General features: G+C 39.7%; 1 protein-coding gene across 1 annotated transcript in view; it reads left to right on the forward strand.

Moving 5' to 3' along the window:
• COG3 (component of oligomeric golgi complex 3) overlaps positions 1 to 13766 on the forward strand; it is a 61725-nt gene that overhangs the window by 967 nt on the left and 46992 nt on the right. Inside the window, exons 2-6 of the mRNA XM_010854627.1 lie at positions 9000 to 9146; positions 10656 to 10717; positions 11686 to 11851; positions 12616 to 12690; positions 13744 to 13766. Of these exons, the coding sequence (XP_010852929.1) occupies positions 9000 to 9146; positions 10656 to 10717; positions 11686 to 11851; positions 12616 to 12690; positions 13744 to 13766 (473 nt within the window). The remainder of the gene's footprint in view (positions 1 to 8999; positions 9147 to 10655; positions 10718 to 11685; positions 11852 to 12615; positions 12691 to 13743) is intronic.

Here is a 13766-nt window from a genome sequence, read left to right on the forward strand (position 1 = left end):
CCCTGGGGTCACCGAGCCCGAGTCCTGCCGCCCACCCTCTCCCGGAAGGAGAGCGCGGCGAACCCGAAGTGCTTCGCTTTCAGGACAGCTTCCTGTTGGTGTTTGTTTGCCACCTTAATGAATAACCCGGCTTCCTTTTTCCCTAGGGGCACCTGGGGAAGACCAGAGTTAGTCCGGGGTGACAGTTTTCATTCATCGCACGTTGATCTGTTGAGCTCTCGAATCAAGTGCAGGTCGTGTTTATATTTGACTTACAGCAGAGCAATAAAAATGTTTTTCTTTGGAAGCTAGGTCAGTACATTATTAGATAATGCTGGTTTTCGGTTTTAGTGTCCACGTTTCTAACTACCAGTTTGGGGTGCTATGCATTTTACTTTCTGTGTGATTCAGTTCAATTAATTATAATAACAAGAAGTACCTTTCATGAGTTGTCAGACGTTTGACAAACTTTTTCTGGCTTTGGGGGCCAGGTTCAGAAGGTCATTTTATTTGCACCCATAGTTACTTTTGATGTTGGAAGCCTTGTTTTCACACGTTGGTGTCCAAAGGCAGGTGGAGTTTAGCGATTTAAGCTTTTAGAGGGTAAGAACTTTGGTTTGAAAATTCTCACTTAAACTGTCTCATGCTTTGCAGTAAAATACAGGTGTTCTTTCTTGGGTTTTTCTGTCCACCTGTATAAGTCTGTGCTGAAAGTGGATTTGAAATAAATAAAGAAGCAGGTAGAAATTTGCTTTGGCGTTGCCATCAAAGCCTATTATGCTCGGGGAATAGAAGTTTGCTCTGTAAATATTTCAGTCTGTTTATAATTGGATCTGGCCTGTTACCAAAGCAGTATGCTTGGACATCCCAGTACCTTTGGCAAACTGTGTTCCATAAGAAAAGTGACCCAACTTGTTTCTGTTGTCTTGGGTCACAAACTGTTATTCCCATTAAGCATGAGGGAGAGGGGTTGGAGAGAAGTAAATGGAATCTCTTCATTTTCATCCTGTTATGTGATATTCTTGCAATATAATGCCTACTGTTAGTAGGCAGTCATTTAACATATATTATGTGCCTAACTGAGGGCCAGGAATTGAGGACTGAAAGATAAGAAAGACAAGATCCCTGCCTCATAGAGCTTACAGAATTATGGTGATTATGAATATGTGAAAAAAGAGCGAAGAAGGTAAGTTCAAGGGGTGGTCCAGGATATAGAGGAAATAAAACAGGATGGTATGACACCAAGGAAAGAGGTATGTATGCCCTTTCAGATAAGATACCTTCCATCTTATCTGAAACTAAGTAGAGAACTCATGTTGGAAAACAAGAAGCCAGCGTTGTAAAGACAAGAAAAGTAATCTAGCTAGAGGAAAGGGCAATGTAAAGTCCTGGGTAGGTAGAGTCTGACAAGATCAAAGGTTCAGTGAGGGTCTTCTGCTGTGTGCAGTCTCAGTGTTGGCTTCCTGTGAGAATCAGATACCCACCCTGTCATTTACCCATCCTGAAACCTGTGAGGGGGATTTCTCATTGCTCGTCTGCTTTCAGCAGCCCTCTTTTCCCTTCATGTGTCGGACGGGAGACTTGGATGTGCATGTGTGTGCTCAGTCTCATCTGACTCTTGGGGACCCCGTGACTGTAGCCCGCCAGGCTCCTCTGTCCATGGGATTCTCCAGGCAAGAACACTGGAGTGGGCTGCCATCTCCTCCTCCAGGGGATCTTCCTGACCCAGGGATTGAACCAGGTATATTGTTTACCACTGAACCACCAGGGACTACTGAAATTGAATTTGTTAACCCTATTGTCACTCTTTTAACATTGGCAGTGAGAAAGAATGCCTCAGTTTTTATTTTGTCCAACCAGGGTATCTGTAAAGGATTTTCTGTAGCATTTTCCAATTTTCAGAATATAAATTGTTTCCTGAACAGCAGGAACTGAGCAAGTTAGTTGACTAGTAAAAGACCAGCTGCTGCTGCTAAGTCGCTTCAGTCGTGTCCGACTCTTAGCGACCTCATGGACTATAGCCTACCAGGCTCCTCCATCCATAGGATTTTCCAGGCAAGAGTACTGGAGTGGGTTGCCATTGCCTTCTCCGAAGAGACCAGCTAACTTTCAATAAATATCATAAAGCTGTTAATAACTTTCTTTTCTATGAAAGTGAACTAGTCTTTTCTTGGAAAGGAGTTACACTTTTTAAGTTGGTGTTAAATAAGAAAATTTGTGGTAGAGTGTTAGGTAGACTGGTTTCTTGTAGCTAGAGCATATTTTTTAGTCATGAGAGCCTTTTTCTTTCTGCCGAGTTTAGTCATTCTGGATAAAATGCCGAGATGATTTACCCTATAAGTTACCTGTAATTGACTGTTAGAGGTGTTTTCCTAAAGGTTTTGTGACCTTAGATTGATACTTCTCTGAAACTGTTTTCTTCTTTATAAAATGGGGATGATATGTGCCTCTCAGGGTATGTGAGAATTAAATCATGTATGTGCATATAGCAAACTACCTGTCAGTATTGTATTATATATGTGCTTTTCTCCCCAAATGATTTGTACCTTAAAAGAACAGGCTAGGATCTTATGATCTTGAGCTGATGTAGGTGTCACTCAGACCAGAGGTTAGAAAAGAAGGAGTTAGGTGCCTTGAGGAAGGTTCTGAGTCTCCATCTGTACCTCTTCAATGATTTGCTCCAAGCAGAGTTGATAATGTCAGGTTTCATTTAGGGAATAAATTCATTACATTGATTACAAAAGTGATTTTCTCTAACCCAAAACTGTGCAAGAAAAGTTTGGAGAGAAAGGCATATTTGCTTATTTTTTCCTGGCCCCGCTCAGCTGGTCAGGCAAGGCTTGATAATTTGTAATTAGTATTTGATATGTCAGTGTCCCCGTTCACATACAGTAGCTCTCCTCCGGGCTCGTTCCTCTCTGGTGGTGGATGTCTTCTCCATCCGGACACTGGGACGGTGCACGCGGACCAGAGGTGTCCAGTCGTCTGCTCTCCAGGAGTGAAAGAGCAGCCAGAACAGGAGAGTGGGTGACGCCAGCACACCCTTCTTGATTTCCCCTTCTGTTCCAGGTGCTTTGAGGAGAGAAGACAGCTGTACCTAACGAGGACATCTTTTGAGAACTTTTCTAAAAACACATTTGTTCATTGTTTCTTTGGCTGCACCAGGTCTTAGCTGTGGCACGTGGGATCTAACTCCTTGACCAGGGGTTGACCCCTGGTTCCCTCCGTTGGGAGTCAGGAGTCTTAGCCAAGGGACCACCAGCGAAGTCCCTCATAACCTCTTGGAAAGCAACTTGTTTTGTGATTCTAAAAACTTCTTAGAAGTGGTTGCAATGCGGCTTCTAGCTTGTTTGGTTTGAGAGAAAATGGTTTTGTATTAGAACGAGGCAACAGGACAGGAAGCCGCCTTCTGCTTCTGATATTTAAAAGTTCTTGTGGTTGGAAAGTAGTCATTTGTGCATGAAGTGATCGAGTAGAATGCTCCTTCATGATTCGGATTATCTCATTTACTCACAACGTCCAGATTACAGATTATATTTGGAGTAACTGTGTAGTACCTTCTCAAGTAGATAGAGTTTTCATATGATTTTATTTTCTAAAGTATATTAGAGGATGCATTCTTGTTCACAGTGGCAGCCAGAGCACACGTGTATGACGCCCCCGGGTCCTTTTGACACGACAGTGTTAGGGCGTGGCACACCCAGAAAAAGTGGTTTCAGTAAATCTGCATCTAAGACTTAATTACCTGACAGTACAAATTGTGACAGTCTATAAAAGGGATGGTATATAGGTAACAGAATTTGAGAGTAAGTATAGAAGGAAATATTAAGGGTATTACGTTCACTTTACACCATGGGAGTCAGTAGATAAGACCTTAAATTGATGAATTCAAACACAGTTCTGTTAATCTGTGTTTTCGAGTTATGGAATAACCAACAAAAATACTGAAAACAGTGAACTTTTTAACTCTTCTGGTGATCTGGAATAAAAATATGAATAATTTTTATAAAAGAAAGTTGATACAAATTACAGATAATCTCTTTGGTTCCTTCTGCTTTTAAAAGTTCTCCATTTTACCCTCAAATTCCTTAGAAATATTTCTCAAATTATAAGCGTTATGTACCTCGGAGAAGAATTGAAAGGGCAGAGAAGGGAAGAGGGCAACTTGATTTTCAGGTAATCATTCTAAACTGCTGGACTTGTAAAATAATGCCCTTGTTATAATTTAATGAAAAGAGTTGTGAATTTGAAGTAAGAAAATAAATTCCATCTTTTTCTTACACTCTGTTGAAAATGCTGCATATCAAATGAAAAAGGCAAAGATGTATATATTATACTGCTATTTGGGTTTTAAAAAAAAGATAAAACTTTTTTTTTAAAAAAAGTAAAACTTAAAAAAAAAAAAAAGGTTTTAAAACTTCCTTTGTATATGCATAAACTGTCTTAGGAAAGCTTCATGAGAAACTAGTTAACATTAGTAGCTCCTGGGGAGGGAACTGGGTGGCTGGGGAACAGGTCCATGGGAAGAAGATGTTTCCTATCATTTTGAATTTTGTGTTTTCTTAACGTCCCCCCTCAACCCTCAGCTGTTGGTGTGCCTGGAGGTGCCCTTCTTTTTCTAGATTTTTAGCTGCTTGATGACACTGGGACCTCAGCTCTCTGGTGGAATATAGTTCGTAGATTGTGTTTTTCTTACTAGAGTGCAGCTGCACTCTGTCTAGTCTTTTTATTTCAGCCTAGCCTCCATGTGCTTTCTTGCTTTCTGCTTTTTTTTTTTTTTTTTTCCAAATCTGTGCCTGATCCACATCTCCCTCCCTTTACCTTCTTGTGTGTGTGTTCGTTGCTCAGTCGTGTCTGACTCTTTGCAACCCCATGGACTATAGCCGCCAGGCTCCTCTGTCCATGGAATTCTCCAGGCAAGAATACTGGAGTGGATTGCCATTTCCTTCTCCAGGGGATCTTCCCAACCCAGGGATCAAACCCAGGTCTCCTGCATTGCAGGCAGACGCTTTACCAGTCTGAGCTTCTTAGATAACGTATAAACTGCTGAGAAAATTATGTGTTTGAATGTTGTCATGATCTGTTCATAAATAACTGATAAAGGTCATTTACAGACTATTCTGTTTCCAAGAAGCAGTTCAATTCTGATACATAAACGTACTTACTCCGTAAAGGGAACCCTTTTGCACTGTTGACGGGAATGCAAATTGGTGCAACCACTGTGGACGACAGTATGGGGGTTTCTTAAAAGACTAAAAATAGAACTACCATATGATCCAGCAATCCCACTCCTGGGTATACATCAGCAGAAAACTCTTAATTTGAAAAGATACATGCACTCCAGTATTCATAGCACCACTACTTAATAGCCAAGACACAGGAGCAACTTAAATGTCCATCAGCAGATGAATGAACTAAAGAGATGTGGCATATATACAATGGACTAGTATGTAGCCACAAAAAAGAATGAACTAATGCCATTTGCAGCGACATGGATGAACTAGAGATTATCATACTAAGTCAGGTGAGTCAGACAAAAACAGACGTGGCATGTGGAGTCTAAAAAATGATACCGATACTTACTTACAAAACAAACAAATTCACAAACGTAGAAAACAAACTGGTCACCAAAGGCAGAAGTGGGGGGCTAACTAAGGAGTTTGGGATTAACAGGTGTTTACTAGTGTATATAAAATAGATGAACAACAAGGTTCTCTGTATAGCACAGAGAACTGTATTCAGTACCTTGTAATAGCCTGTAGCAGGAAAGAATCTGAAGAAAAATTTGTGTTTGTATATAGCTGAACCACTTTGCTGTACATCAGAAACTAACATAGCATTGTAAATCAACTGTACTTCAATACAAATTAATGTTTGTTTACTCTGTTTGTGCTCATCAGTAGCGGTGTTGATAATAATAATGTGATAATAGCAGCAGCTCCGATCGCTTGGTTCGCTGTCTGGCGGGCCTCGTGCCCCATGCGTGGACTGCCGGCTCACACTCTGTGCAGCCACTCCAGGGAGGCAGCAGTTGTGGTGACTGGAGCGGCTGCACAGAGCGTGAACAGGCGCTCTTAGCTCCCTCTGTCCTCAGAACCGCTCATGGCAGCAGACAGCTGCTGGCCACACTTTAAACTCAAGGTAGAGTCTCACCAGATTCCAGAAACTTAGTTCTTAGTCCTTTTATATGCAGAGATTGTGTCGCCATTCAGCATGAGTTTATATGAACAGGTGATGCCCTTAATACATATTCACATACATCCAAGACCCTCCTGGCTTGTGGGGAGATTGAGGATCAGTCTCCTTCCTGAACTTTTTTTTTTTCTCTGTGCAGCTTCCCAGGGATCCAAGAAGTCTGCTTTCTCACACTTGTGTTTTCTTGTTTTTGCAGTGGTCCCATACAGATAATTTAATTTCTATATTGAATGAATGAAAAATGCTCAGTTGTGTCTGACTCTTGGCAAGGACTGTAGCCACCAGGAATTTGTCCATGGAATTTGCCAGGCAAGAATGCTGGAGTAGGTTGCCATTTCGTTCTCTAGGGGATCTTTCCGACCCAGGAATCGAATGTGTGTCTCCTACACCTCCTTCATTCAGTTCAGTTCAGTTTAGTTGCTCAGTCGTGTCCAACTCTTTGCAACCCCATGAACCGCAGCACACCAGGCGTCCCTGTCCATCACCAACTCCCAGAGTCCACCTAAACCCATGTCCATTGAGTCGGTGATGCCATCCAACCATCTCATCCTCTGTCATCCCATTCTCCTGCCCTCAGTCTTTCCCAGCATCAGGGTCTTTTCCAATGAGTCAGCTCTTCACATCAGGTGGCCAAAGTATTGGAGTTTCAGCTTCAGCATCAGTCCTTCCAATGAACACCCAGGACTGATCTCCTTTGGGATGGACTGGTTGGCTCTCCTTGCGGTCCAACAGACTCAAGAGTCTTCTCCAACACCACAGTTCAAAAGCATCAATTCTTCGGTGGTCAGCTTTCTTTATAGTCCAACTCTCACATCTGTACATGACCACTGAAAAAACCATAACCTTGACTAGACGGACCTTTGTTGGCAAAGTAATGTCTCTGCTTTTTAATATGCTGTCTAGGTTGGCCATAACTTTCCTTCCAAGGAGTAAGCATCTTTAATTTCATGGCTATGGTCACCATCTGCAGTGATTTTGGAGTCCAGAAAAATAAAGTCTGACACTGTTTCCCCATCTATCTGCCATGAAGTGATGGGACTGAATGCCATGATCTTAGTTTTCTGAATGTTGAGCTTTAAGCCAACTTTTTCACTTTCCTCTGATTTTCATCAAGAGGCTCTTTAGTTCTTCTCTTTCTGCCATAAGGGTGGTGTCATCTGCATATCTGAGGTTATTGATAATTCTGACAATCTTGATTCCAGCTTGTGCTTCCTCCAGCCGTGTTTCTCATGATGTACTCTGCATGTAAGTTAAATAAGCAGGGTGACAATATACAACCGTGACATACTCCTTTTCCTATTTGGAACCAGTCTGTTGTTCCATGTCCAGTTCTGCATTAGCAGGTGGATTTCTTGACCACTGTGCCACCTGGTGGTCTGTGGAAGTCCGTCATTAACTTAGAAATACTTAGATATTAAGTAACTTGCCCACTGTAACACATCTCATAAGTGAGCAGGAGCAGGGAATTCCCTGGTGGTCCAGTTATTAGGACTTTGTGCTTTCACAGCTGAGGATGTGTGTTCGATCCCTGGGGGGGACCTAGGCTCCCAAAAGCTGCATGGCTGGAAAAATAAGGAGCAGGAGCAGGGTTCAAGGCAGGCTGTGCTATAAAGTGCTTTATTTACCATGGCTGAGAGGACAGCTCCACGTGAACCCGGGTACAAAATCCCTTACATTTAAAGGGTCGTATTTCTAAATTAATGATGGTGCATTTTGTATTTCCCTTATTTTATTTTAGCTTTGAAAAGAAAATACTGCCTTCAGATGAAATTTCTGTATCTAGAGAAATAGGAAGCAATTTCCTAAAACCTTGGATTAAGGTCTTTTATTGCTAGACTTCAGGTGTCATGCCCTAAGGGCTGAAAACTGGGCTTGAAAAGAAACAGTTGGGGCTTTTTTACCTTCCCCAGCAATCACACTCCGCCCCCTTCTCCCCCCGGCCCTTTTAGGTCTAAAAACAGCCTGCCTGTGTGACTCTAAGTAAATGAACACCGGGACTATCTTTAGTAATGGAGAACTAGACAGTATTCTGGGTCTGATGGCATCAAAGTAAGGCGCTCAGGACTCTGATGGGACACTCTGAAATTCTTTCTCTTCAGTTGTAATTTCAGAATCGGTCAGCCGGAAGATGTGGGTGAAGCCTGTCAGCTGTGTGGAGGTAGTGGCAGGAGGTGCAGCTGTGGCCCTTGATTTCTGGGTGTGCTTTGTCTTCTGCTGGTTGGGTTAAGGAGGTTAGTCTTCCGTGCTGATGCCTGAGAGGGCCTGCTGCTTTCGTTAGCACACAGGCTTTGCCTTTGGTGCTAGTTCACCAGAGGCTCCAGTAGGAGAATGTGTGCAAATTAGTACAGATTCACCACCAGTTTTCAAAAGGTAAGCCTAAAACTTTACTAGTGGGATATTGGTATCCTGTTGACATTTTGAGACTAGCGTTTAATATGTGTGTGTGTGTGCTCAGTTGCTCAGTCGTGTCTGGCTCTTGGCGACCCCAAGGACTGTAGCCTGCCAGGGTCCTCTGTCCGTGGAATTTTCCAGGCAAGAATTCTGGAGTGGGTTGCCATTTCTTCCTGCAGAGGATCTTCCCAACCCAGAGACTGAACACACATCTTTTGTGTTTCCTGTGTTGGGAGGCAGATTCTTTATGGCTGTGTCACCATAGAGAGAGCCTAACTATAAGTGTTAGTATTATATGGCACTTACTAACCTTAGATGATTTAATGGAAAACATTTCTTCTCTTTCAGACATACTGAGATGGACTACCAGTCTTGAGTTAAGTTCAGAGAATTTTCAATTTATTTGAATCTCTTTGTGGCTCTCTTTTTTCAAGCTCCCTATTGAAGATTTATGCAGTTTACCCTCCCAGTCACTGCCCATTGCACAGACTTCAGTGGTGCCCGAATCTACAGAAGACATTCTCTTAAAGGGATTCACGTCCTTAGAAATGGAAGAAGAAAGAATCGAAACTGCACAGCAGGTGAATGGCAGCTTTTTCTTCTAAGAATATTTAGTGTTTTAAAAGTTTCAAGAGAGGGCTAATAAAGGCCCTAATTAAAACTTTTGATCTTTTAAAATTGTAGTTAAAATCTTTCTAGAATTTTTGTGCGTGTGTGTGTGGGAGAAGGATGTATTATATACAGCAAGTAAGGAAAACACCAGGGATCTTTCCCAAAGCAGTATCTCTTTCTAGAACAGTCTTGATTTTGTGATTTTTGTGTTAGTGATGGCTATTTCTTAAGTGTCTTAAGTGAACCTGTTGCCCATTTGTATTTGCAGTACAGATAAAAATACGATATTCCAAGTTGATAGAGTTTTATTATATTTATTAAGGTTTTGATATTTTATGCCTTTTTGACCTCCTCCCAGTGTGTGTCTGTATTAATGTGTGCCCTCCCACCCCAGCATGCATGTGTGCTCACATGGACATACACAGACCTGCCCCCACTTGTTGCTAGGTAATTTCTTTCTTAAAAACCTCAGTATTCTCTTTAGACGGAAGCTTATGGTTATTTTTCAGTAATTTAACATACGTAATCTGTTGTTTTTTTGCTTGTTTTTACTTGTTCCCAACTATAAATTTAAATCAACTATAACTTCAGTTTAAAAAAAAAAAACCAAAGCTGAGGCAGTTACCAGGTGAAACGTGGAGCGAACGTGCTGAGGTGCACACACACTTAGTCGGGAAAGGCAGTGCTGCAGAGTGGTGAAAAGCTCTCGCTCTTGAGTTGGGCCAACTTGGATCTGAAAGTCACCTCCATCTCTTATCATCAGGGTTCAGTGAACGAAAGCCAAGGTACTTGGCAAGTGTAATATCTTAGGAGAATAAAGCATACCTTTGACTTCAGATCCCACCTGAGAACTATAGAAGATCATCTTGCACCTTGTCTGTGAATTTATTTGGAGTATTTGAGAAAAAAATCTGGATTAAATTTGCACTTGCATATCTCTCTTTAAATTAAAAAAATCTAATATATTGAGTTATAATTTACATATAATGAAAATGTACTCATTTTAAGTATACAACTTGATGGTGGGCCTAGAATTCAAATCCAGGTTTAGTTGATGCAAAACCTATGTTTTTAAACCACTGCTTTATATTATTTCTGAGCTTATATTCTCACAATTATTATTAGATAACAATATTAATATTTAACCAAAGCCTTATGTTACCTACTCATTTTAGGCAAATTAGCAGGTAGGCAATAACCTCTTGGGAAGAAATATTTATTCCTGTTAACACATATTGTCTTGTTAATACTCTTTATTATTTGACTCTGAACGTGGCCAGTGTTTTTAAGATACTTTGTTTTCCCTAGCATATACACACTGACCATGCAATAAATTATCATCACCTGGCTTAAAACTTTTAATGTCTGAGCCCCAAACAATACGACTTAGTGTCTGCCGTTCTGACTTGCTGTTTAGCATGTAGCCACTCTTTAGTTTGTTGTAGTTTTATTGACAACGTAATACTCTATTTTTCCAGTTTTTCTCATGGTTTGCAAAGCTACAAACTCAGATGGATCAGGACGAAGGAACTAAATATAGGTATGTGGCTCTCATTTGTTGGCTATCCTGATTTTTAGATCATCTGAAGTGTTTCGTAATCTGTGTCTTTAGATAAAATTAAGGTACAAAGAAAACTTGAACCGTCACACGTTCTTTAAGGGTAGGTAGAGAAGATGTAAGTCATTACAACTGGTAGCGGGAGTTGCATGATTAAAAGAAAAGTCAGTTAGCAGGTTAGGAGGGAGACACTGATTTTTAGATAACTTGAAATGGAGTGGGAGTTGTCAGGAACCCTGCTGTCTTTTCTTTAGAGGGAGAGACCCAGGAGACTGGGGTGGCCGCTGGGCTGCGCGGGTGCTGTGTTGTTTATGTGTATTGGCGGCATGGAGGAAGTGACTTATGATCTCTAGCTGATTTGCCGGCTCTGAGTTGAACATTAGCATTCATTTAACATTAAGTGACGACTGTTGCTAGGCACTGTATTAGGCTCTTTTATGTATGATTCCATTTAGTCTTCATAGCAGCATTATCCCCATTTTACAAATAACTGAACTCGGGCCTGGAAATATTGAATCCTTGCGTAATGTTATGGAGACTTGGGCAGAGCTGGGACTTGGACTCACGTCTTCCAAGTCCAGAATTCTTCCCGTGACTTAGTCCCTCAAAGGCAGACTTGACCTGAGGGATGGACCTGCTTGATGACTTTGGTGTCCCAGTCTTTGAGAGCTGAGCCCATGATTTATTGACCTGCATGTGAAAAGCCAGTTTATGGCTGCAAGGCTGATGCCTTTTGTTGCTCATAGTTTCAGTCATTTTCCTCCTTAAGCATTGAAACAGTTTGTGACATAGTTTTTGCTACATTTCTGAATTAGTAAATGTTTGTGACTAGGTCAGACTTTCCTTCTGAAAGGCAAGAATTTGGGGGAAAAACAAGATTTTGTTGTTTATTGTCTATGCTTATTGGGGGAAAATATTATTGCCAATCCCCTTTTGGTTCTGTTTTCTAGACAGATGAGGGATTACTTGTCTGGGTTTCAGGAGCAGTGTGATGCTATATTGAATGATGTAAACAGTGCTCTTCAGCATCTGGAATCATTGCAGAAACAGTATCTTTTTGTGTCCAATAAGACAGGAACCCTACATGAAGCCTGTGAACAGCTCCTGAAAGAGCAGGTAATTTGGAAGAAGAGAGAATGTCAGTGACTGTATTTAATATTTTTAAATAGATGAATATAATTTAATTCTGATTTCCTTAATTTTGAACACTGCTCTGTAAGAGATTTGCATTTGTAAGCATACAAATGGTTACTTTGACAGCCTGCTTTTAAGCTTGTGGGAGCAGGGGCCCTGGCAAGCTCTCGTATGTTTTGAGCTGTTAGGTCTCAGTACAGTTTCAGAGTGAAGAGGATATATTTGTTTGCCCTCTCTGCTTTTCATTATTGACACTTTATTTTTGGCCACGCTGCGTGGCTTGCAAGATGTTCCCTGACCAGGGATTGAACCCCAGCCTTGGCAGTGAAAGCACTGAGTCCTAACCACTGGACCACCCGGGAATTCCCTGTTGACACTTCAAGCAAGAGTGTAGTAATGGTGGTGTTTATGGAATGATGGACAGATCTAGATCACACTTAAACTTATGACTTAAAAATAGAATATTTAAGTTCCTATATTTATCTCAGATTTCTCTGTGTATTTTGTATGATTTTTAAAAGGCAATGCTTTGTTATTTTGTAAAAAGGTCTTATATAATTTACTGTAAGAATCATTGCTTATTTTAGCCCATTATTGCAGAAATCTTTGGGCATTATTGTGAGACTATATATATCTAATATAAACCTGTATGACTGATATAAACCTCTTCAATGTAATTTTGAGACTGGAGTGTTGATTCTTATATTCTTGTAGTAATTGATTTTTCTCTTTTAAAAAACTGCAAGTCGGAACTTGTTGATCTGGCTGAAAACATTCAACAAAAACTTTCCTATTTTAATGAATTGGAAACTATTAACACAGTAAGCATTGTTTTTTTATCTATTTTCCCCTCCTGAGTATAATCTTTAAACTTATAAATTGGCTTGAGTGATATTTTTAACTTAACAGTTTGCTTGTTGTTAAGGTATTCCTATTTGTGGCTGATAGACATACCATTACCAGTTCAGATTTTTTCCACATATGATTTAAATAATAGTTCTTTTTATATTGTATTATAGTTATTAAAATCTCTTTTTTGGTTAACTCTTAATAGTATCTTATTTGCAAGCTGTGATGTTTATAAGAAGAAATATTCCATTTTAAATGTTTCTGTGGTTGTGTTTCTATAATATTAATTAAAGCATTTCTTAAACTAATCTCATGTTTAGTTTGAGGAAAAGTATAGCCCTCTTAAAGCATTCTTGTATCCCAAAGAGATCGTCACAATAAGGACTGCTGTGTAAATTATATTTTTCTGTACTCTGGCTCATAAATTAATTATAATAACTGCATATACATCATGTTATTAAAATTATTAAAAGTAATCTTAATTATTAAAGTTCTTTGAGAGAGAAGTAAAAACGGTAGCCAGTTAACAGTGGAATACATTGACAAACTGTATATCAAGATTAGAAATAATTGATTTTATATTTTATATATATTATATAGCTTTATATATTTTAATATATATTGTCTATTACATTAAATATTAAATATCATGTTTATATAATGTTACCTCTATTTATACTCATATTACTTGTATATGTTTACTTATATTTTACTTTCATAGTATGACTGCTAAACATAATGTTTTAACTTTGAGAAAATCACCACTCTTTGAAATGTGAAAATTTATGTTTTAAAGTACTAGAAAATGAAAAATCTAGGTTCTTGATGTATTACTTTAATGTAACTGTACAATGGAGGATAAAATGTTTGCTAATTCATGAAGAGCTCCATTAAAGCTCATTAGGAATAAACTGAATTCAATCCATATAATTTTTAATTTGTCCTCTATTGTATTGTTACACATGGGCTGCATTTGAGGCTATTTTTTGACTCTTAAAATGTAAAATATTTTTTTTCCCTTAAAGAAATTGAATTCTCCCACGTTGTC

This window comes from Bison bison, unplaced genomic scaffold (genome assembly GCF_000754665.1).
Source record: "Bison bison bison isolate TAMUID 2011002044 unplaced genomic scaffold, Bison_UMD1.0 scf7180017864345, whole genome shotgun sequence".
Classification (NCBI taxonomy): domain Eukaryota; kingdom Metazoa; phylum Chordata; class Mammalia; order Artiodactyla; family Bovidae; genus Bison; species Bison bison.